Source organism: Octopus sinensis, linkage group LG7, assembly GCF_006345805.1.
Source record: "Octopus sinensis linkage group LG7, ASM634580v1, whole genome shotgun sequence".
In the NCBI taxonomy this organism is placed as follows: Eukaryota; Metazoa; Mollusca; class Cephalopoda; order Octopoda; family Octopodidae; genus Octopus; species Octopus sinensis.
The window spans coordinates 94,909,831-94,936,099 of NC_043003.1; the positions used below are offsets into that span (position 1 = coordinate 94,909,831).

General features: G+C 35.9%; 1 protein-coding gene and 1 pseudogene across 9 annotated transcripts in view; one reads left to right on the forward strand and one right to left on the reverse strand.

Annotated features, from left to right (window-relative positions):
- LOC115213777 (tumor protein p53-inducible protein 11) overlaps positions 1-26,269 on the forward strand; it is a 547,834-nt gene that overhangs the window by 344,745 nt on the left and 176,820 nt on the right. The window contains exon 1 of one of the 9 annotated variants that reach the window (XM_036504949.1): positions 25,800-25,846. The exons of the other annotated variants lie outside the window; for them this stretch is intronic. Within the exon in view, the coding sequence (XP_036360842.1) occupies positions 25,815-25,846 (32 nt within the window). The 5' untranslated portion in view covers positions 25,800-25,814. Of the gene's footprint in view, positions 1-25,799; positions 25,847-26,269 lie in introns of those variants that run through there. 9 annotated transcript variants of the gene reach the window in all.
- On the reverse strand, positions 14,392-14,492 carry LOC115214617 (annotated as a pseudogene).

Genomic DNA, 26,269 nt, shown 5'->3' on the forward strand with positions numbered 1-26,269 from the left:
CATGCCACTGGCACAGGTGCCAGACAGGGCTGGCAAACGGCCACGGTCGGATGGTGCTTTTTACGTGCCACCGGCACGGAGGCCAGGCGAGGCTGGTAACGGCCACGATCGGATGGTGCTTTTTATGTGCCACCGGCACAGAATATGGTAGATGCCTGACATGGTTGCACATTTCTGAACAGTTTCCAAGAGATTGATATGCAGAGCAAGATAAGGGTTCCAGCCTGCTCATAGTCATATACAGTTTTAAATAAATAGCTGGAGTGTGGCTGACAAAGGTCTTAAATTTAGATTTAAATGATAACAAATGCTCTAGCAACTATAACAACAGATTAAACTTTTGCTAGTGTTTCAAGTCAAAAAGAGTACCAGACAAAACTCAACACTAATTAAAAGAAAAAGTATAGAAGTGTTACAAATGTAAGTACCTCTTTACCTGTGGAATCCATCCAAGATAGGACAAGAAGGAAAATTACATACTTTTGTTCAAAAAATATTTAAAAATTGGGTGGGAAAGTTTCATATAGCCTCAAAAGTAGAAGTAAGAGAATTGACCATTGTGTGTAAGAATGTATTATTCATCAGAGAGTACAAGAAAGCAGCACACACTTCATGAGAGATCCTGTATTTCAAAGTTTCTCCAAAATGAAATCTGTGGCATAATGGAACTGCTAAAGAAGCTCAGAGATGGCTAGAAAAGTACTAAGCTGGTTAAAGACAAGGTAAGGGATGACTATATCCAATCTCAAAATGGTAGATGGTTTATGAAAACCATCTCAATAGTCTATCAAAAGCTAAGGAAAACCTACTTGGAGAATGTGATAAACTTTGCAGTTCAATTAAAATAAGAGACACTCACAAACTATTTCATTGGACCTGGTTTGCAGTTAGTTAATCAGAGTAGAAGTTGGTCAAAGTCATGGGGTGTCTTGATCTCAGTAGTGGCTTCATACTTTTTATGGGTGAGTTGTTCTTATTTAGTGCAACAGATTTTAAGCTGTTTCATTGTATTGTCTTATGTTTTTGCATTGCCTCATGTGTATATATAGATGTGTGTGTATATACATCTCCATATGTTTTATAATCCCTTTACTATGACACATTTTGTGTTGTCTGTATATATAGCCTTGTGGTCTATAAAGAAAGGTTTGTAGTAGTTGTCATCATCGTGGTTGTCGTCTCGTAGTAGTAGTAGTAGTTTCCTGTTTATTTTCTTTTTTTTAGGGAAGTTCAAATCTTTGGAACGACATTGTTCAGTTTCAACTAAATGATGTCAGACAAAGGAATTTCTTCAGTTCTTAAAAGTTTTTACTTTTTTTTTTAATCTGTCTCTTTTACTCTTTTATTTGTTTCAGTCATTTGACTGCGGCCATGCTGGAGCACTGCCTTTAGTCGAGCACACCAGCATCGGTTGTCAAGCGATGTTTGGTGGACACACAAATACACACACACACACACACAGATATATATACATATATATGAGGGGCTTCTTTCAGTTTTCGTCTACCAAATCCACTCACAAGGCTTTGGTTGACGCGAGGCTATAGTAGAAGACACTTGTCTAAGTTGCCTTGCAGTGGGACTGAACCTGGAACCATGTGCTTGGTAAGCAAGCTCCTTACCACACAGCCATTCCTGCACCTATATCTGTAAGGTTTTGTTTTGTGTTCAAGCCAAGCACAAAATATCTGATTTGGGTAGATATCTAAGGTAATAATATGCATCTTTCTTGTGTTATTAAGTGATTGCAGTTCCTCCATCGTTCAGGGCTGCCAAATCCACTTTGGAGAAGATTATGACTTTGTAGCATCTCTTATAGCAAAAACTAATAAACGCTGAAGATTCTGTAATTTTTGTACGGTTTACCAAGCAGTTTCACATTTCAATGGGGGGGGGGAATGTTTGTCTCTGCTTCCATGTTAATATGATTAATTGTAATATAATAATTGTTTTGTTTGATTCATTTATTTTCTATTTAATTTATTTTGGATGTGTATTTATTAACGACAGAAAGAACTGCAGGGTGGAAGGAAAAAGCTGTTACCTAAGAACTGAAGATCTGTAACAGCAAATGCAAAGATTTTAGTTGCAAGAAAATCGAGTGTGTAATGTTAGCTGAGATTTGATAGAGAAACATGAAGGAAGGGGAGTAGAACTAGTGGTGGTGATGGAACTAGGATAATATTAGTGGACTGGAATTTGATATAGGGCTGGTGGAGATGAGTGGGATAGAAATTGCTCATAAGGGCTAACAAGGAAGGGTAGGAGTTGAAAGTAATCAGCTAGAATTTGAACTGATACTTGAAGAAGTGAGAGTATGAATGGCTTGTGAGATAGTAGGGTACCTTGTCACAAGCTGAGAAAGTCAACAGTTTGTAATGCTTCATCTGGCATTACATTTTCTTTGTGGTCAAGTATCCAATGAACCAGTCTACCTACTGCCATCATCATCGTTCTCTTTGTTTTTTCATGTACTTTTCCATGCTGATATGGGTGGAACAGGATTTTCTGAACTATTTTACAACTGGATGCCCTTTCTGATGCTAACCTATTGCTCCCTATAGCAGAGCTATGATATATCCTTTCCCAGTTAAACATATTCAGTACAACTTGTTGTGCTATTAAGAAGTTTGCTTCTCAACCATGGGGTTTCATCTTTCAGTCCCACTGCATGTCACCTCAGGAAAGTATCTTCTACTATAGCCCCAGGCCAACCAAAGCTTTATCAGTGAATTTGGTAGAAGGGAACTGAAAGAAGCTTGTCATATCTCTTTTACTTGTTTCAGTCATTTGACTGCGGCCATGCTGGAGCACCGCCTTTAATCGAGTAACTCAACCCCAGGACTTATTCTTTTGTAAACCCAGTACTTATCGGTCTCTTTTGCCGAACTGCTAAGTAACGGGGGACATAAACACACCAGCATCGGTTGTCAAGCAATGCTAGGGGGACAAACACAGACACACACACACATATATATATATTTATACATATATACAACGGGCTTCTTTCAGTTTCCGTCTACCAAATTCACTCACAAGGCTTTGGTCGGCCCGAGGCTATAGTAGAAGACACTTGCCCAAGGTGCCAAGCAGCGGGACTGAACCCGGAACTATGTGGTTCATAAGCATGCTACTTACCACATAGCCACTCCTGCTCCTATATATGTATATATATATAAATGTATGTGTGTGTTTGTATTTGCCCTTGTCCTGACATCATGTATTTACAAACTAGCATCACTGTCAAACAAGTACTGTTTGTTTCCAATCTTCTATACAGAACATGCCTGGTCAACAGGAAATATTACCTTATTTGGAAACAGCTGAGAACTAGAAGGACATCTCACCATAAAAAATCTGCCTCAGAGAATTTTGTTTGACCCATACAATCATCAAAAAGTAGACTGTAAATGATGATAATGATCAATGAATATTAGCTTTGCTGATGTAAGAGGAATGAGAGATTTTAAGTTTATGCTTTTTCATCTAATGTAAGCGCCTCAAACTGAAGGATTTACAAGTAACTGAAGAATCAAACCAGCTGCTCATTGTCCATTGGAAGATTACCTCCTACTCTGTATATCTCACTGTTCTCTTGAGTTTTGCATTGTATGGCTGTGTGGTAAGTAGCTTGCTTACCAACCACATGGTTCTGGGTTCAGTCCCACTGTGTGCCACCTTGCGCAAGTGTCTTCTACTATAGCTTCGAGCCGGTCGAAGCCTTGTGAGTGGATTTGGTAGACGGAAATTGAAAGAAGCCCATCATGTATATATATATATATATATGTATGTTTGTGTGTCTGTGTTTGTTCCCACCAAGATCGCTTGACAACTGATGCTGGTGTGTTTACGTCCCCGTAACTTAGCAGTTCAGCAAAAGAGACCAATAAAATAAGTACTAGGCTTACAAAGAATAAGTTCTGGGTCGATTTGCTCGACAAAAGCGGTGCTACAGCATGGCCACAGTCAAATGACTGAAACAAGTAAAAGAGTAAAAGACACTTGCTGATTCTGTTCATTAAGCAGATATGTATCACATCTTCATTATGATGTTTAAATTTTTCTCTGAGAAAAGTTGAACTCTATACAACATTCCAACAAATTATATATTAACATGACAAGCTAACAAGAAAGATAAATCTCCCTGAAATTTTGTGTTACCATATTTCCAACAAGAATACATTCTGTGAGGAACTATGTGAAGTTTAGTGAAATAACTTAACCCTGTTTCCTACCATATTGAAATACACAGCATTTGTTTCACTTAATTTTGAAAATAAGCTGGTATTTGGGGCAAAAAATTAACATGCAATTTTAAAAGAAAGTTTTAATTAAGATCACTTTAAAAGAAGAGGTTTGTATCTTAGAACCAGAAGCAGTCTTAGGCAAGTTGATATCAAAAGTCTTAAATAAAAGACAATCTTTTTTACTTATTGATTTATTACATTTCATGTGATGCTATTTCAGATGAAAATTTGAGTTTAGATTTCAACATTTTGATAGAGATAGTAATCAGGTGCTAGTGCCATATAAAAATCACCCCGTAAACACTCTGTAAAGTGGTTGGCTTTAGGATGGGTATTCAGTCATAGAAAAAATGCCAAAGCCGACAATAGAATTTGGTGCAGATCTCTGACTTGTTAATTCCTGTCAGCCATCAATATCTATATCAGCATGGAAAACAAACATTAAATGATGATGAGCTAAATTATACCTGTCTGTTTAACCCTTTCATTACTGTATTTATTTTGAGATGCTCTGTGTTTCTTTGAATTACTTTAAATATGACAAAGAATTTAGTAAAATAACTTAGTTATCATTAAGCTAGTGTTAGGAACATAAATTGTGACTAAGGTTTGGTGGAAGGTTTTAATTTAAAACTTATGAAAACAAGACGTTTGTACTCAGAACCAGAGCCGGTTTCAGCCGGGTTGGTAATGAAAGGATTAAAGAAAGAATGAAAGAATGTTTTGGATAATGCAGTTCTAAATGCATTATGTTTGTTAATTGGGATAATTGTGGATGAAACACTATCATGGGGTCCGGATTAAACAATAACAAAAACAACTGCCTTTTACAACAGCTAGAAAACTTTGCAACATTTACTTTTAACTATGGGGACTTGGGGTTGAAAGTTCTTATCATCATTAATTTGTCCATCATGACTGAATATCTATAGGCTGAAATTTTGTTTGATCTAAGCTTACAAGTGGTACTCAAAAACGGAAATATCAATAACTAGTATGATCATAGATGTTTCATGTTGTATGGATTATTTCATGTCATAGTGAGCTCAGGAAAATTCCATTCAAATGGTGATTATCCAGACTTGAAGAAAAGGCAAAAATCAAGATACTTTTGGTTTTTAATCTTGCTATTCATTGTTAGAGAATTCTTTATAAAAAAGTCTCTAATAAGAAAAATTTTCTTTGCTCCCATCTACATATGCTTTTCAGATCTTCTTTGAATTAGAGAAAAATGACTAGACAAGATTTTTATGTTCTTAATATGACTTTTTTTTTTCCAGCAGGGTTCTTAGAAAACAGAGCTCAAATTATGACAAAGAAACAAAATGATAAGCAAAAAATACTTTTGTATCTTTTGATAAAGTAAAATAATACCAAACGAAATAAGTAATAGACAAATTGTTGTTTGACTGCTGAACAGGCTTTTAGAACCTAGAAAACAAACCAAAGTCTTGTAAACCCAGACTGTATTTGTCATACTACATTTCTTCACTGTTATTGTTATATGTAGCACAAGAGAACTGGGGTTCTGTAACATAATCATCTTTACAAATAAGGATGTAAGATTGGTTTTTAAAACTGACATTTGCAAAATGTTAGGTTAAAAAATAAACCCAAAAAAGCTTGTTTCAAAATAATTTTTCATTGAATGAAAGTTATTTTCAAAACACCAGACAAACAAACAATAAGTATTCTTAGCTTGCTATGGAAAGAACGTGAGAGTGGAGAATAAATGAGCAGTAACAAGGAACTGGCTAGCCAAGTTTGTAATTCCGCTTTAATTCCATTTGTTGCCTGTTTCGCTTCATTTATATGAATGACTAAAGCTCTGGGGAAAGATATAAATTTTAACTCTACTAAAATTTTCATACCTGAGAAAAGAAGCCTTTAAAAGCATTTTCTAGTTGAACTCTAGCTAGGTCTAGAAAAAAAAATAGCTAATGTAAACTAGAATCCAGTGGAACTAGATTTGGTTTACATCAGCAAAACTCATCTAATAAAGTTTGTAGATTTGAATAAGTTTGACTATGGTGAGATGTTTATTCTGATGCTTGAAGCAAAGCTTTTCATTTGAGAAAGCAATTTAAATATTTAATCAGTATTGTTTAAAACACTTTAAAATTTCTCTCTCTCTCCAAAGACTAACTTTGCTTGCAACATTAATCACATTTTCCCATGACTCTCTCTCTCTTTTACTTGTTTCAGTCATTTGACTGTGGCCATGCTGGAGCACTGCCTTTAGTCGAGCAATGGGACCCCGGGATTTATTCTTTGTAAGCCCAGTACTTATTCTATTGGTCTCTTTTGCCAAACCGCTAAGTGACGGGGACATAAACACACCAGCATCGGTTGTCAAGCAATGCTAGGGGGACAAACACATACATATATATATATACGACAGGCTTCTTTCAGTTTCCGTCTACCAAATCCTCTCACAAGGCATTGGTCGGCCCGGAGCTATAGCAGAAGACACTTGCCCAAGATGCCACGCAGTGGGACTGAACCCGGAACCATGTGGTTGGTTAGCAAGCTACTTACCACACAGCCACTCCTGCACCTATGACATGTAAAATTTATATATATTCCATAATAATGGAACACCTAACGCAAGTGTGGCTGTACACAGGCATGGTTGTGTGGTTAAGAAGTTTGCTTCCCTACCACATGGTTTTGGGTTCAGTCCCACTGTGTAGAGACTTGTGTAAATGTTTTCTGTTATAACCTTATGCTGACTAAGGCTTTGTGATTGAATTTGTTAGGTGCAAACTGAAAGAAACTCATTCGCCTGGCCCCGTGCCGGTGACACGTAAAAGCACCATCCGTTCGTGGCCGTTCGCCAGCTCTGTCTGGCACCTGTGCAGGTGGCACGTAAAAAACACCCACTACACTCGTGGAGTGGTTGGCGTTAGGAAGGGCATCCAGCCGTAGAAACACTGCCAGATCTGACTGGGCCTGACGAAGCCTTCCAGCTTCACAGACCCCAGTTGACCCGTCCAACCCATGCTAGCATGGAAAGCGGACGCTAAACGATGATGATGATATATAAAGCAAGATAGGGGTTATGAAAGTAACCCACGATGGGATAGCCATTATCCAATATACTACTGGTAAAGTACCCAAATACTAAATACATAAATGCTTATAATTGCAATGCAATTAATTCATTTATTGTATTCAGTGGGTGAAGGTAAAAAATATTTTACCATAAATTCATAATACAAATAAGAAAATGGAGGAACAAATTTATTTCGATCATCAACTTATGGATATTACAATTTCATATTATCTATTAATTATACAAATAGGAACATGAAAATCAAACAAAACAATATACATCAATATGCAAATTAATAATAAATAAAAATAATACAAATAAACTGCTCCTTACAGCTGTTTCAGCCTATGGTCAAGAGACAATCCAACTTAAATTGCCCATAGATGCCATTGTAATATAGTCCTAGGCATTAAAGATTATATTTGTCTGTTTAAATAACCAAAGGCCTCGTCATAGGATATACATAACTATAGAATTATAATAATAATATTGATATATAAAAAACATGCTACTCATACTATCCAATAAAAACAGGAAAATAAATAAGACAGATATTCAAAATACACACACACACATATATATATATATATACACACACATAAACACACACACATATATATATATACACACACACACACAAACACTCACACACACACACACACACACACACACACACACACATATACATATATATGCATATACACTAGTGTGTATGTATATAGTGGTGTCTTCTTGTCTTGACCTTGCATGTTAGTTGTAAATAATTGTCACTTTCATACAAGTAGTGTCATTCATTTCCATTAATCTGTGAAAACATGTCTGGTCATGGGGAAATATTTACATTAGTTGGAAACAGGTGAGGGTTGGGTTGGCAACAGGAAGGACATCTAGTAGTAAAAAAAATCTATCTCTGTAAACTCCATCCAACCCATGCAAGCATTGAAATGTAGGCATTGATTTATATGCCATCATTATGAGATCTTCTGCATGCTGAATTGAAAAGAATACAAATTCTTTATCTGTTTTGCTTTTGTAATTATCATCAGTTGGACTTTGAGAAACTTCAGTGAATTAATTTCATTGAGATGTATCATTTATTTTCTTTTGCTAAAAGCATTAGAGATGTTTTAACTCTTTAGCATTTGATGATAAAATTTTTTTGCAAAGCAAACTTGAGTTGTGGATGTTTGCTAAATACTTTGGCACACTATAATATTTTTAGTGTTTTTTTTTAACATTTATAACAGCAGTAAAAACGGAATAACAACTATAAGGCATCCTCTAAAGAAAGACAATACAATACAATGCAAAGCAATATTCCTTTCTTCTTATTTATTTTTAGTTATCTTCCTATTAACTTTTTTTTCTCTTATTTGATTCTGTTTTTCTTCTCATTTACTGTTTTATTTCTGTAACTAGTAGGCACATAGATGGCGACAAAATACTGTAACTAATTTTATAATATATCACTTGAGGCAAAAAGGGTGTTAAATCAATCATGATAAAACTGTTGTTTCATTCTTCATTTCTGGTTCTGAAGTTTTCTACATGACTTAACAATTCAGCAACTCTCTTGGCAGTTGTCAAGATTTGAGTATTTTATTAGATTGTCTGTATTTCTAATTCCAGTATCAAACCTACATGTTTTGTTCTAATATGATGTATGTCCCATTGTTAGCCAGTGACTATGGTACAAGTGATACAGTTCATTAGATTTACAACAATATTTTATTATTTTGTTCAGTGTGCAATGTTTCTGAATTTAATGATGTTGAGATTGACTTGTCTATCTTAAAAGTTCCTCCAATAAGTATTAACAACACATCTAGGTTTATTCACTGACAGCGCTACATTTCGGTGAAACATGAACCCTTTCATTACAATATTTCTGTTGAAGTAAATTGTCTTTCATCATCATCATCATCGTTTAACATCCACTTTCCATGCTAGCATGGGTTAGACGAATGACTGAGGGCTGGCGAACCAAATGACTGCACCAGGCTTCAATCTTGATCTGGCAGAGTTTCTACAGCTGGATGCCCTTCCTAATACCAACCACTCCGAGAGTGTAGTGGGTGCTTTTACGTGCCACCGGCACGGGGCCAGTCAGGCGGTACTGATAACGACCTCGCTCAAATCTTTTACACATGCCACCGGTACAGGTGCCAGTAAGGTGATGCTGGTAACGATCATGTCTTTTACATGCCACCGGCATGGAGGCCAGGTAGCTATTCTGGCAACGATCACGCTCGGATGGTGCTCTTAACACCCGACTAGCATAGGGATTGAGTGCCAGTAAGGTGATGCTGGTAATGATCATGCTCGAATGGTGCCTTTTGTGTCCCTTAATTCTAAAAATTATGAAAAATTTAGTAAAATACATTGTCGTTATTAAGCTGTTGTTTTAAACATAGATTAACATGAAGTTTTGATGGGAAGTTTTAATTCAGATCATTTTAAACCTGAAGCTTGTATCAAATAACTAGGTGTAGTCTTGGGCAGGTTGATATCAAAGGAGTTGATCTAGACAACAGGTAAGCTGATTGCACCTCCACACAGTCATTATGGATATTATTCAACCACCTCATTCTTGGTCTACCCCTAGGTCTCCTGCCAGTTGGTTTGGCTTGAAGAATCCATCTTGTGGTTCTTTCCTGTGATATTCTAATCACATGTCTGTAGTACCAGAGCTGTGATTTCTCAATGCAGAGAATTATCAGCTCCTTGATCCCCAGCCTACTTACTATGTCAAGTAACTTTCTGCCAGAGAGCAACAGGAAAGAATAATTTTCTCTTTTCTCTTATACTTGTTTCAGTCATTTGACTGTGGCCATGCTGGAGCACCGCCTTTAATCGAGCAACTCGACCCTGGGACTTATTCTTTTGTAAGCCCAGTACTTATTCTATCGGTCTCTTTTGCCGAAATGCTAAGTAACGGGGACATAAACACACCAGCATCGGTTGTCAAGCAATGCTAGGGGGACAAACACAGACACACAAACACACACACGCATATATATATATACATATATACGACGGGCTTCTTTCAGTTTCCGTCTACCAAATCCACTCACAAGTCTTTGGTTGGCCCGAGGCTATAGTAGAAGACACTTGCCCAAGGTGCCACGCAGTGGGACTGAACTCGGAACCATGTGGTTGTTAAACAAGCTACTTACCACACAGCCACTCCTGCGCCTATTTATTTAAGTTTTTTTAATACTTTTGCCATCTGTAGTCACTGCCCTTAAAATTCTTAAAACAATTACTAGCAGCTTTTAACTGTAACATCATCATTCATCACATTAGTTTAATGCTCGTTTTCTTTCATGCCTGTTGTGATTTAAAGTTTTCGAGCGTGACTAAATTAGCCTCAATAACATTGTAACGAACAGTTTAATTTTCTTGTTGATAAATTTCTTCTTCATTACCTTGCTTCTTTGATACTACATTGATATACAGAAAAAAATGCTATTACTTAATTCTTTATTTTTGTGTTGTCTAACATAAAGAGGACGGCAAGGTCATTAGTCATTCTTATGGTTTTTGCTTCTGGTCAGTCATAATCAATCAAACTTTTGATCAAAAGTGTTCCAGCCATGATTTTCCAGCTTTTTCATCCCAATGTATCAAGGATTCATTATTCAATGTGTTCTACACTCCTTTTAAAGATGTTAACATGTAATTTTAAGGAAACTTGGCATCTGTTTCTATATAGTTGATCAACTGTGTAAAGGTTCCCTTGTTGGTTGTGCTTATAGTTGTTTTTAACTAATGCTCTGTTGGAGTGTGGCAACTTGGAGTGTTTTGAACTATATAGATCCAAGCCAATCAAAGCCTTGTGAGTGGATTTGGTAGACAGAAACTGAAAGAAGTCTTATGTATTTATGTATATATATGTCTGTCAGTCTGTTTGGTTGTGTATGTTTGCGTGATTGAGTTTGGATTTTCCCTGTGTTTACTCATTTATAATCAGTGGCTTCCTGTTAGTGTTCTTTGCTTGCAGTCCGACAATGAAAATGTATCTGGAATTCTTGACATGTCTGGACATGTTGCTCAGTTTTTGTAAACAAATGGCTCATTTGTGTTTGGGTTGTTTGTTGTTTGACAGACTGGGAGATCATTCCCCCACCTCCTGAAAACAAGTGAGAGTCAACAACTTGAAAGACATCTGACCATATAAAAACTCTGCACCAACACACTCATCTGATCCAAGCAAATTTGGAAAGTTAAATGTTAAAAAAAAGATGAGTAAATGGGAGAGTAATTTATGGGGAAAACTAACTGCTTCACTGTATTTTGTCCATTTGGATTTGTGTCTGTAGATCAGTGGTTCTCAGTCGTGATCCATATGGTCCTTGAGAGTCCATATAAGATTTTGGAAGGCCTACTCAAAAGAATAGTAAATTGGGAATCCACAATAGTATTTTAAGGATGCCCGAAAAATGTTTGCTTGAGCTATGTCAGTATTTATTGCAAGAAACAGTGAGGTTTCTTTCTCAAATGTTTTCCATAGTTCGATCAACATAGTTTAATTTGTGAAATACAAAATAGGAATTTTGAAAGAAGTTTCTATAAAAATAGTTTTTAAACATTGAGTATAATCTGCATTTTTTCCCCAAAATTTAATGGTCAAAATCTCTAGTGCGTACTATATACGAGGTTAAAAATGAAAAATATTTTCTAAGCAATGTCCGAGTCTCTATTTGCTGTCTGGCAATGTTTATTCAGATGCATTTTGTGATGTCGGGTGCGAAAATACCTTAAGCTAAGCCTGAAAGCAATGAAGTCATAAAAGAATCATCCATAACTTGCAGTAAGCAACATTTATTAAAATAAAAGTATTCAGAACACAGAATAACATGTAACAAAAACAATTTGCAAACATATTTACATTCCCATATAACAGTTAAGAACATCACCATTATTGTATTACGCATGCACGGAAGTGTTTGTTCGACTAGGTGCTGCTGGCTTAATTGCGCACGACTCAGGTTAGAGAAGGGGTGCGTATTATACATAAGGTTAAGGTTTTTCAGAAGTACAGCCCCCTAAAAATCCCCTGCATATTATACTCAAGGGCGGACAATACTCGAGGATTTACAGCAGTTTATCAAATAGGTCCATAGATAAAATAACAGTTGAGAAGCCCTGCTCTAGATACTGTGCTTGCTTCTGGAGTGGTGGAGGGTGGGGAGTAAATCAGTAAAAGAAGTGTCAAGTTATACTTAATCAATTACAATTGACATGGTCTGGTTTCATGTTGAAGTTAGGAATCATTACCATAAGTTATACTAGTAGTTCCAGGTTCCAAAGAATTTAATATTCACATTCTCTAACTGCAAAGTGGATTTATAACTCTTATTATTATTATTATCATTATTATTATTATTATTATTATTATTATTTGTGCAACTTGCTAATTCAAGCTTTCACATGTAAATTCGTCTCGTTTAGTTCGTTTATACATTTAGGTAGTTTTATCTTTAACGTATTTGTTTCATTCTGTGCTTTGCATTCTATGCATCATCATCATCCTCCTCCTCATCATCATTATTATTATTATTATTATTTGTGCAACTTGCTAATTCAAGCTTTCACATGTAAATTCGTCTCGTTTAGTTCGTTTATACATTTAGGTAGTTTTATCTTTAACGTATTTGTTTCATTCTGTGCTTTGCATTCTATGCATCATCATCATCCTCCTCCTCATCATCATTATTATTATTATTATTATTATTATTATTATTTTTACAAAAACATTCTACTTGATATTATTTCTAATGTCAGAAGCATTGCAACAAGATAAATCACCTAGCTAACATTTAAACACCATGTAACAAATTCTCATTTTTTTCTTTTCAATTTATTTTATTTAAAAATTTATTTGTGGCTTGTAGGAAAATACTAATGCTTTTTTGCATATGATATTTTCTTTGAATCAGCATTGATGCGCCATGATTTTAAAAAGAAAGATAGAGAGAAAAGGCAGCAGAGAAAAAAAAAAAATTAGAGGAAAATTCGAAATTTAAGTTTAATATAATTTTGTAAAAATATTTTAAATTTTAGTTTTGAATTAACTTTGTTACTTTACAAAATAGAAGGCGAGAGAGAAATATATTTGTGTAATTATCTTTTAGTTCACTTTTATTTTCTGCTGTTCTGCTGGAAGTAATGGATAAGCCTATGGTTTTTCTATGTATATTGTGATTAATGATTTTATATCAGAATAGTGTTACGCAGTTATAGTCTGGCACATCATGCTGCTTTTACATACAGCTCTATATTCTGGGTTCTGCTTCTAAATTCTTTTCTTTTTTATTTATTTCTTAGCTTCTTCAAACAGATTCTAAACTTGTTTCTTTTACTTTTGGTACTTTTCTGGGTATTCTTTTCAGTCTTTTATGTTATTCCATGGTTTCTGTCTCTTTTTGCCTTCTGTAATTTTTTTTCTTTTCTCTTTTATTAACATCTTGCTTTCTTCCTTCCTCTTACTTTTCTCCTTCTCACACTTTCCTTTCCTTGATTTCTTTTTTCCTTCAACCTCCTTTTTTTCTTCTTCTCAGCTTCATTTCAACTTTTTCTCTACCTCTGATCTCCCTCTTTTCTTTAATTTCTCTCCCTTTTCTCTCTTTACTCTTTACTCTTTTACTAGTTTCAGTCATTTGACTGCGGCCATGCTGGAGCACCGCCTTTAGTCGAGCAAATCGACCCCAGGACTTATTCTTTGTAAGCCTAGTTCTGATTCTATCGGTCTCTTTTGCCAAACTGCTAAGTTACGGGGATGTAAGCCTAGTACTTATTTTATTGGTCTCTTTTACTGAACCGCTAAGTTACGGGGACGTAAACACACCAGCATCGGTTTTCAAGCAATGTTGAGGGGACAAACACAAACACACATATATATACATATACATATATACGACAGGCCTCTTTCAGTTTTCGTCTACCAAATCCACTCACAAGGCTTTGGTCGGCCCGAGGCTATAGTAGAAGACACTTGCCACGCAGTGGGACTGAACCTAGAACCAAGTGGTTGGTAAGCAAGCTACTTAACACACAGCCACTCCCACGCCTATAAAATGTGTGTGACACTTACAGCACCTAGGTTTCCCAAGCGGTCACCCATCTAAGTACTAACTAGGCTCGACGTTGTTTAACTTTGGTGCTTTCAAAGTGATATGACCATAAGTCCCTTTCGGTTTTTTTTTCTCTCGCTGTTCTGTTCTTTATCCAATATTTAAGATACTACATTGTATAACTGACATCACTTTGCAAAGGACTTTCAAACTAATCATTTAGAGCAATGTATCATCATCATCAACATCATCTTTTAACATCTCTTCTCCGTGCTGGCATGGGTTGGACAGTTTCACAAGAGTTGACCAGCTTAAAGATAGTTCAGACTCCATTTGTCTGTTGTAGCATGGTTTCTACAGCTGGATGCCCTTCCTAATGCCAACCACTTTACAGAGTGTATTGGGTGTCTTTATATGGCACTGGTATGTGCATTTTTATGTGGCACCAATGGCAAAAGATGTAATTGCCTTGTTTTTTACGGTTTTTTTTCAAGCTTATTTTTTAAATGAAAATTTATTAGTTTTGAAAATATTTATTATCCGCTATGTTTTATGTACACATAAAACTTAGTTGAATTTTTGAGAGAGGGACATTTACTTTAATTTTAAAAATGTTGACATGCTACAGTAAGTAATTATTCAAGAATATTAATTGTAATATCTCTAAGTCATTCAAAAAATAGATTTTAACATAAAAATATTGTTTTTTACTTCTAATAGATTTTAAGATGATCTTCCAAAGAAATGCTCAACATTCATATTGATTAATCTAGCTAAAAGAGTGATAACAAAATAGATAAAATGAGAAAAATGGGTTAATTTGAGATGAGATATTGATATTAAATTACGTTTCAATTTTAGCATAAGGCTGGCAGTTTTAGAGGGAGTGAAACGATTAATTACATCAACGCCCTTCTCCCTGCCCCCACTACTTGACTAGTACTTACTCTTTTACTTGTTTCAGTCATTTGACTGCGGCCATGCTGGAGCACCACCTTTAATCGAGCAACTCAACCCCGGGACTTATTCTTTTGTAAGCCCAGTACTTATTCTATCGGTCTCTTTTGCCGAACCGCTAAATAACAGGGACATAAACACACCAGCATCAGTTGTCAAGCAATGCTAGGGGTACAAACACAGACACGCATATATATATACATATACGACGGGCTTCTTTCACAGTTTCTGTATACCAAATCCACTCACAAGGCTTTGGTCGGCCCGAGTCTATAGTAGAAGACACTTGCCCAAGGTGCCACGCAGTGGGACTGAACCCGGAACCATGTGGTTGGTAAACAAGCCACTTACCACACAGCCACTCCTTGAGCTGAAAAATATGAAAGGCAGTGTTGACTTTGACAGGGTTTAAACTGAGAACATAAAGCTGGAAGAAATAGTGCTAAGCATTTGGTTTGACACTAACGATTTTGCCAGCTTGCTTCCTTATTGGCATTAAATTATCAAAAATAAAATAGAATAAAAAAACATTATGATAGGCAAAAAAATACAGTGTAGCAAAATGGGCAGAGTGTTGTTTTCAAATCAGAAATAAGGAACAACACTAGAATCCAAGTCTTCTTCAAAATTTCTTCTCTGAGAGAGAGACCTATCTAAAGTGTTAGAATTGCATTCTTCTCACATCACACAAACTTTCTCTACTTTGTAAACATCTGAAGTTCTTGTGATTGATTTACAGCTTGTAAACCTCACATGTGATCCACAATTGAGCATATGATAAACACAGAGATATCTGAGAGTGCATCCAAAGAATGGCTATTCAGTTAGCTGGCTGGCATGAAATTTACTCACAAACATACTGTATTTTCCAGTATACAAGTCAAATTTTTTAAACCAAACTTGACAGCCAAGGTAGGGTGACTTATACTTTAAGACAACTTTGGAGGAGCAAAATTCCATGTGAAATGCTGCAGAATTTGGAAAGATAGTGATAATGTTTGAATGCTTACACTACATGTGTACACTTACATACCAGAAAATTAGGTACTCCAAACTCTGTCCTGTAGTCATACCATCTCTTTTTGCCTTTTAGACTGTGACTACAGTGACCTCTACTTTTCAGAATTGGTTGGTTTTATACCACCTTCGCTTGAGCTCTCTTGATGTACTCTTCTTTCCTCTTCCCTTGAAATTTGGGGGAGGGGGGCTAGTTGATTATATTGACCCCAGTGCCTTAACAGGTATTTATTTCATTGGTCCCAAAAGGATGATTGGCAAATTCAACCTCAATGGAATTCAGACTCAAGGAGCAGATGTGGAGAAAATGCTTCTAAGCATTTTACCCAGTATGCTACACATCTTCATATAATAATTAATAGCTGATATAAATGTGGGTTGGTTAATTTCTCTTGTCATGCTTCATATCGCGCGCATGTGTGTGTGTATATATATATATATATATATCATACACACACACACCACACACACACACAGAAAGAGTAAAAGAGAGATACAATAATAGTTAACATTAGAAGAATGGGATGGGTGGCAGGCACCAAGTAAAGAAATGCTAAGAGTGAGAGAAGGGATCATAGACAGAGGAGGGGAAAGAAAGGGAATAAATGGTAGTAGTTACAGGAGGAATTATTCAATAAAAAAATTTTGTTTAATTATATTTTAAGGTAATAAATATTTTTCCTTTTGAAAATTAAAATCGATTCCATCATTGTGCATAATCACCAAGAAGTTTGATAAAATAATAATTATTATTATTGTATGCATGTATGCCATAGTTTATGGTATTACCCATGATGGCAGAAGTATACTTCCAAAGTTACTCGTATTCTTGTATTCATAATAATAGTTATGGTGAATATATTGGGTTTCATGCCTATTGACTTTGATCGGCACATTATCTCAGTATGGAGGAGACAAGAATTGATGCTTTCTCAAAGATGTGAACTAGAAGTAGTGATGATGACGAGGTCAGCTTTCTTTCTTTCTTTCTTTCTTTGTATGGACAACAGGATTTATAAGAAATGGGAAATGCAATTGTTTGTCATTCAGAAACTTTCTGAAGAACATCAGGGAATAATTACCATGATGTATGTTTACATAAATGCAAGACTACAAGTTTATAGCTGAGAGAACTGAGATTATGGTTTCTTCATGCAGATGTATTTTTAAGTGAAATTGTTACGACAGAAAATATATGTGAATTGCAGATTCTGTTTGCTTTGAGCATACCTCTTTTTTATGGCATTCATCATACAAAATGTATTATTATTTTTATTCAGAGGTGATCATCGTTAGCTAAAGATATACTTTTAGCATATACTTCATCTTTCAAATTTAGGCACAATGTCAGCAGTTTCGATACCGTTGAACCCAGCCCTAGACTTGTGCTTTATTTTTATGTTCTGAGTTCAAATCCTGCGTAGTTCAGCTTTGCTTTTCATCCCTCTGGGATCAAATAAAATAAAGTATCAGTTCTGTTCTAGTGTCAATGTTATTAACTAACCTGCTCACACCAAAAGTATATATATTTTTATTCTATTACTTGTTTCAGTCATTTGACTGCAGCCATGCTGGAGTACCGCCTTGAAGGGTTTTAGTCGAACAAATCGGCCCTAGGACATCATCGTCGTTTAACATCCGTTTTCCATGCTAGCATTGGTTGGGTGGTTCGACCGGGGTCTGGGAAGCCAGGAGGTTGCACCAGGCTCCAGTCTGATCTGGCTGTGTTTCAACAGCCGGATGCCCTTCCTAATGCCAACCACTCCATGACTGTAATATTTTTTGTAAAGCCTAGTACTTATTCTATTGGTCTCTTTTTGGAAAACTACTAAATTATGGGGATGTAAGCACATCAATACCAGTTGTCAAGCGGTTATGGGGAGACAAACACAGACACAAAAGCGCACACACACACACCACACACACACACACACATACATACATGACAGACTTCTTTCAGTTTTCATCTACTAAATCCATTCAGACAGCTTTGGTTGGCTCGAGGCTATAGTAGAAGACACTTGTCCAAGGTGTCACACATTGGGACTGAACCCAGAAACATGTGGTTGGGAAGCAAGCTTCTTACTACACAGCCACACTTTTAAATACATTCAAATAATTTTAATCCTACCCCTCCACCAAAAATAAAAATAAAGAATTGATGGCTCATGCCATTTTGTTTACTGCCTGTCCCTGGTATAAAATTATCTCTCCACTCTATCAAACCCACCCTCTTCACACACACACACATAGTTTTTAAGGCCCCTACCCTCTTTTCTTGTTTTTTTCTGCCTTGCAAAGTTACTTGGCAATCCCACTAGAGCTGCTGGCATGTAAAAAAGACACCCAGTACACTCTGTAAAGTGATTGGTGTTAGGACAGGCATCAAGCTGTAGATACCATACTGAAACTGACAGTGGGGTTCTGTAGTTTACCGGATCCTTTCAAATCGTCAAGAACATGCCAGCATGGAAAACAACTATTAAATAATGATAATGATGAGGATGGTTCATATGATAAAATATTGAAGTTAATTTATATTCTCATCTTATTACTTCTAAGTATTTGGCGCTTTTGTTTGGAGATTTTGAAAACTGTCCATTTTAGACAAGACATGTCAGATACATCTATATAATTTGATCTGTTTACCTTCACTTTACAGAGAGGCTGATTGCAATCATGAAGATCCTTAGAATCATGTGAAGTAAAATTATCTTGAAGCTGTCTTGGAATGAAAAATCCTGCTTCTTCATAATACAGTTCAGCAATTTTAAACCTGCTCAGCTGTTTTATTTGACAGCTTTCTTTTTGTTTCTTCTGAATATCAAAGAATCTTAAGTTCTTTGATTTCTCTCTAGATGTAGGTATGGCTGTATTGTTAAGAAGCTTACTTTGTAACCACATGGTTTCAGGTTCAGTCCCACTGGGTGGCACCTTGGGCAATTACCTCTTATTATAAGCCCCAAGCTGACTGGTGCCATGTGAGTGAATTTGGTAGATGGAAACTGTGTCGAAACCTGTTGAGTGTATGTATGTGTGAGTGATTGTCTTTGTGTCCATCATTGACAACCAATGTTAGCTCTGCAAAAGAAACTATTAGAATAAACACCAAACTTGAAATACGTACTGGGGTCAATTTGTTAGGCTAAAACCCTATAAAGTGATGGCCCCAGCATGGCTGCCATCCAATGACTGAAACAACTAAAAAGTTAAAGATAAGATTAATGTGAACGGTTCTGAAGTTGGATATTTTTTTAATTGTACAGCCCTTAGATCAGACCTGTGTTCAAATACTTCCCAGTTGTGAACATCCTACCATTTTAAAGGTATCTGGGACTACATTACTTGATGTATCCTACCCAATAACACACACATGCTTTTTTTTTTTTTATCTTGAGACACTAGTTTGATTCAATTGTTATTTCTGGCAGGTCAGATAATTCTGTAGAAGCCCCCTCATCTCACATTTTGTTTCATTCACAAAGTGGTCTGCTGTTCCTCTTATACAAATTCCATAACACTTTCTGTTCTGTACATTCTGATTCAAATTTTTGTAATCTCAGAAAAACCTGACAATATTTTTGTTTTAATTCATGCCAACAAATTAAAATTTTATGTATTTTATCATCTAATTTATTTGCAATGTTAATCAATGTCTTTTTCTTTGTAATTAGCTTTTCTTTCTCACTAATGATATCACAGAAGAAAATAGATTGTTGGTATCCGATTCTGGAAGGAATAATTTCTAGACATTTGAAATAGTTCTTATGCTGGAATCAAAACAATCAAAACAATCTCTTACTATATGTCACTATTAATTAGTTGTTTTGTATGGCCTAAGGTGAGCTCCAACGGAACTAATTTATGCATCTTGGACTAATGAATAAAGTAGTCTTGAATATATTAATTAGTTACTTAATTAGGCAGAGTTTTGTTTTTTGTCCCCCATTTGAAACACAGGCATAACTTTGTAGTAAGATGTTCTCTTCTTAATCTCATGGTTCGAGGTTCAGTCACACTCAGTGGTACCTTGAACAAGTGTCTGACTTGACTAATTCCTCTGAATTGATCTGGTTGTCAGAAAGTGAAAAAAGCAAATTGTGTATGTATAGGCATGTTTGTTTATTTATATTTGCACCTTTCCAGCTATTGAAAGCTACCAGCAGGAGCGAATGTTGTAATTTCTTCTGTCAAAAAACCATCTATTTTTAACAGCATTAAATATGTACCTTTTATCATTTACTTGTTTTAGTCTAATGACTGAAACAAGTAAATCATATTGCGGTTTCACATTCAAAGATGTGAAACAGCAATATGAAATCCTTTATTTGAAAAACTGGTAATGGTTAGGGATACAAGGGGTACTTGGCTGTAAAAGAAATGCCTCAATAGCATGGAGAAACACACAAAAATATTTTTTGTCTCACACCTACCCTTAAACAGAGAGTTCAATCTCTTTTTCAAAATCAATAAAATGTTTACAACATTTTGGCAATATGTTTACCTCCTTGTTTGGTTTATGGACATTCCAACCAAAAAAATCTAAAAGTACAAGTTGCTAATAAAGAAATATTAAAATAGCAAATTCAGTTGCTAAGTTACCTAGAGCTTGACAAATTGGAATTATTCAATGCAGGCCACTACAAATACACTTCAATATCAGATGCTTGTTCAGTTCCAATATTTCATCCAATTCCATAAACATGTTTGTAATGACTATGAGATAATATTTCATGACTTATGAAGTAAGAGTCTGGAATCTTACTCACGCTGCAGAGTTAATAAATACTATTGCTATGTCTATTTGCTGACCTGTGGTAGAAATATAAATTATTTTTCTTTGCTTCGAAAAAAGAAAAAAAGGAAAAAAATTTTGCTTGTCATTTTGTTAACTTCTCTGTTATTCTGAAAGTTCAGTTACTATGGCATATTTGGCATTTGATTTATTTGAGACTAGTTATAGGTAGAAAAATATATGGAGCTAATAAGGAATTTAAGCCAGAAGAATTTTAATATGAAATAATATTCTAGGAGTGGCTGTGTGATAAGAAGTTTGCTTTCGGGTTCAGTCCCACTGCACGGCATTTTGGGCAAGTGTCTTCTGCTATACCCTTGAGTCAACCAAAGCCTTGTGAGTAGATTTGGTAGACAGAAACTGAAAAAATCCCCTCATATATATCTCTGTGTGTCTGTGTTTGTCCCCCCATCTCTACTTAAGAACCAGTGTTCATGTGTTTACATCCATGTAACTTAACAGTTTGGCCAAAGAGACTGATAGAATAAGTACTGGGGTGAATTCATTCAATTGAATTTCCTGTAGGTGATGTTCCAGCATGGCCACAGTCTAATGACTGAAACAAGTAAATCATGAAAGATATATATTTAATGCTAAAAATGGAGGGAAACTTTTTTAAGGGACATAATATACAAAGACATGGAAGTATAATAATGCTTGTCAACATGAATCAAGATGTAAATTCAAATCTTTAGCATTCTATCTAAACTATATCAAAATATATTTCCAGGTTTTCCCATCATATTTTGGTTGTATGTACTAATGATGATGGTGATTTCAGTTTTTGGTAAATCTTTAGGATTTTGCCTAAATTATAACATATCCCAAAAAAAAAAATTAACGATCTGTAGTTTTTCAGATTCTTTTTTTTATTGACAATGGTAATTTCATTTTTTGATAAATTGAGACAAAATACAATGCCTATGTCATTTGGAGGAGATCTCACCAGATTGGTAAGACTGATGCAGGAAAAATTTGAAGAAGGAAGGAAGAGGAAACCTAGTTCAAATGCTTAACATGAAACAAACTCTGCTAAAGCCTCATAAGGGCCAAATGGTGATGTGTTAGAGCTACCACAGCAGCAGAAAATGAAAGGAGAGCCATGGTTTTTTGTTGTGGCAGCATTGTGGCTGTGTAGTAAGAAGTTTACTGCATAACCACATGGTTTCTTGTTCAATCCCTCTCTGGTATCATGGTCAAGTGTGTCTTCTATTGTAGTCCCAAGCTAACCAAAGCTTTTGTGAGTGGATTTGGTGGTTGAAAGCAGTAAGTAGCCTGATATGTGTGTGTGTGTGTATATATATATATTATATATATATATATATAGCACAAATAAAGATTTCAACCTTCATTCAGGGATAGCAAAATCCTTTGAAAGTGCTGGTTAGTTACATATACAAAAAATTTTGAACATTACAGTTAATACTCAACTGCAAGGTAACTATATATGTTTTTATATATAGTTGAGTATTAACTGTAATGTTCAATATTCTTTGTATATGTATGTAACTGTAACAAGATGAGTTTCAGGAACACTGGAGAGGTGTCTGGTTTTATCTTGTCACATACAAGTCGAAGAAAAGGAACCAAGATCTGGCTGTCTTCAATAACAATAAATAGTAGTTTATTCTTTGGGTTCACAGGTAAAAATATATACATATATATTTCTTATGGGTGAACCGGCAGCCAAATCCGCAGGACTGTACACAAATGTTCACTCGGGTGAGCCAAGAAGAGAGAGCTTCTCTGTGCGTAGTTTTCCCTGAGAGAAATTTTAGCCATGTCCACTCGTTAGGGCTGCTCTTCCAAAAAGACCGATTTAGTGGTTACGCTTTCAGGTTGCAGTTCCTGTGCATGCGCATGAGGGAACTTCCGGTGGCCTACCGGAAGTAATCCAATTTTGTGCATGCGCACTGAAACTTCCACAGTAGCGTCACTACATAACTAACCAATACTTTCATAGGATTTTGCTATCCCTGAATGAGGTTTGTAACTTTTATTTGTGCTTATAATATATATAATATATATATATATATAATGTGAAATAGAAAGATGAATAATCTTGTGGCAGATTAATCAAAAGTTTAACCGATACCTTGGTAGCAAAAATCACAGCAGAAGACAGCACGGTTGGAGGTACAACCATATGGTGTTGCAACCGTGCGTTGGTGCGGATAATTGAAATTAAAATATTATTGGTGAATTGAAGAAATGGAGCTGAACGAAGATTGAACAGAAATCGTTTTATTTCATTCTACACGTGTTTCGAAAGGCACAATTTACCAAAATCCGATTGAATAATGAGACCATATTGTGTCTTTCTCTTCAGGAAGAAATAGGAAATCCGTTGGAAAAAACAAAAACAGAACAGAGGCGGAGCAAAACAAATCGAACTAGGCTCCTAAGGTGATTGAAGGATACGAACTCAAGCTACAGGCTGGAATGGTCAATTTTGTCGGTGGCCCTCCCATTTGATAGGGGCAGAAGGAAGTGCAACCTTTGTGTCTCCGAACTCTTCCATATTTTGTTCGCCGGAGGCCGGATGGTAAACGGACTTTTACAGTCGGCTTTTCGATGCCCCCATTGGCGGCGTTACACTTATCTGGCTTTTAAATAGCGTTTATAAATAATACCTGCACCCATAGCCCTTGGTAACAAATTCTGAAATAGCCTTTAAGATAATTACGATTAACCACTGCAAGGGGAATTACTCCTGTAAGATAAACGGGGCTTTGTTTTTTGTTTTTTGACGACGGGGGGTTTCCTTGACCAGGCAGGTTCAGACGAACACACGCACACATAAAACATAATATATTTTTTTCTGCCACCCAACGGTTCTTACTGCTGTAGCCATTGTGTAGAGCGGCTTAACCACTGACAGCCGAGCGATCAAACGCACACACGTACACAAAAAATGTTTTCTACCCCTTGACGGAGGTCTAGCCAACCTGCGCCAGCACACATATATATAACAGTAAACACACGCATGTCTCTAAGTAGATTTTTTCTCGCCCCTTATAAAACATCCAATATTCCTTAAATAGTCAGAACTTTATTCTCGGTCACAAAGAACATCTACACACCCTCACCCACAGGAATGACCGCTGCCTGACCCGTTAAAATCTTCAACCACCGGTTCTCAACATACACTGATAAACAGTTTTGCCATGGGCTTTTAGGAGCCTAGTTCGATTTGTTTTGCTCCGCCTCTGTTCTGTTTTTGTTTTTTCCAACGGATTTCCTATTTCTTCCTGAAGAGAAAGACACAATATGGTCTCATTATTCAATCGGATTTTGGTAAATTGTGCCTTTCGAAACACGTGTAGAATGAAATAAAACGATTTCTGTTCAATCTTCGTTCAGCTCCATTTCTTCAATTCACCAATAATATTATATATATATATATATTATGTGTGTGTGTGTGTGTGTATTTATCGCATCATTCAGTGTTTGTTTTCTATGCTGGTGTGGATAAGACATTTTGACTGGGACTGATGAGCCGGAGAGCTGTACCAGGCTCCTGTGCAATTTGGCTTGGTTTCTATGGCTGGATGCTCTTCCTAATGCTAACCACTCCAAGAGTGTAGTTAGTGTCTTTTGTGTGTCACAAGCATGGTGCCTTCTACGTGTCACCAGCACTGATCATGACTATGATTTCACTTGGCTTGACGTGGCTTCTCAAGCACAACAAATTGGCAAAGGTCTCAATTGTCATCACCTTTCTGTAACTCAGCTTCTGAAGATCATGCCTCATCACCTCACCCCATGTCTTCTTGAGTCTGCTTCTTTCATTGAATGCTATGCAAGTTTATTCAGCTTACGTCATCAGAGTATGAAACTTATAGTCATGTGTATATTAAATGATACACAAATCACACACACACACACACACTCCTCTTTCTGCCTAATTAAAAGCTCTCTTTCCAGACTTGCAATTAGAGTAACAACAGGTTTTTAAATATTGTCTCTCTAAGTTATGATCTGAATGAGCTCAGGTGTTTCCAATTAGTATTGTTGATTAACAAATCAAATATAATAACAAAATAAAGCAAATATTTGATTCAAGAAAGAATAGGTCAAAAATCAACTGGAAGTGCTAGAAAATCATTAATATCTGTTTAATCTCAGACAAGCTGTCAACATCTGTTAGATAGTATCGCAAGAATAAGCTTACTAATCAAGTTAAAATGCATATATTACATCAGACATGTGTGAAAAGGTTTTAAGCGTCCAAGTGGCGAAACTTGTAGCTGTCTTGACCAGCATTCGTAACTCTCTGTTCATTAGTACTTAGCCACTTAACTGGAGTCAATAACTTCTAAAGTCAAACGTTTCAGAAGTTGTAGTACCTTCGTAATGATGGGACTTCCTGTCTGTCACAACCAATATTAATAGTGGCATGACAAAGCAAGTGTTTCATTCATACTCATTGGCTACCTCCTGTAACTTCTAAGAATTGAACACGTCCATATTTTCTCTTATGTGTTATGCTCATATTTCTGTCTTCACTTTTCTCTTTAAACACAACGCTTTTTACTTAGACCTGCTAATTGGCAAAAAACTTCTTCCTCCCTGTATATATATATCATTCTCATTATCTCTCTCACTTTTTCGCACATAACCTTGCTGGAACTTATTCTATTTTCTGTCTTGTTTTGAATAACTGTATGGCATTAATGGTTGAACCACCTAAAGAACGGTAAGAGCTTTGAATATTTTCAAAATTATATTTTGCTAACACCAAATTTTAAATTTCATAACTATGTTTACTGTTCTACAACTGATATATTGTTGTTGTTGTTATAGTAATTAACATGCTCGACAAAACATCCTGCATTTTGAGTTCAAATCTTACCAGAGTTCACTTCAATTTTCTTTTTCTTTCTGCCTTCCTGGGGTGATAGAATAAGTGCAAGGAAAATCCTGTAGAAAATTCAGTTAACTCACTCTTGTTTTTGTCATTTTCTGAGACCTTTCCTTCAGTATGTCTATGCCTTCTCTTTTCTTAATAAAGTATGGTACCAGTCATTTACTAAGCCAATGTCACCAACTTGCACCTTCCCCTAAAATTGTGCCAAAATTTGAAACCATTATTTTATTCCTGTGCCTTTGTATAGACCTG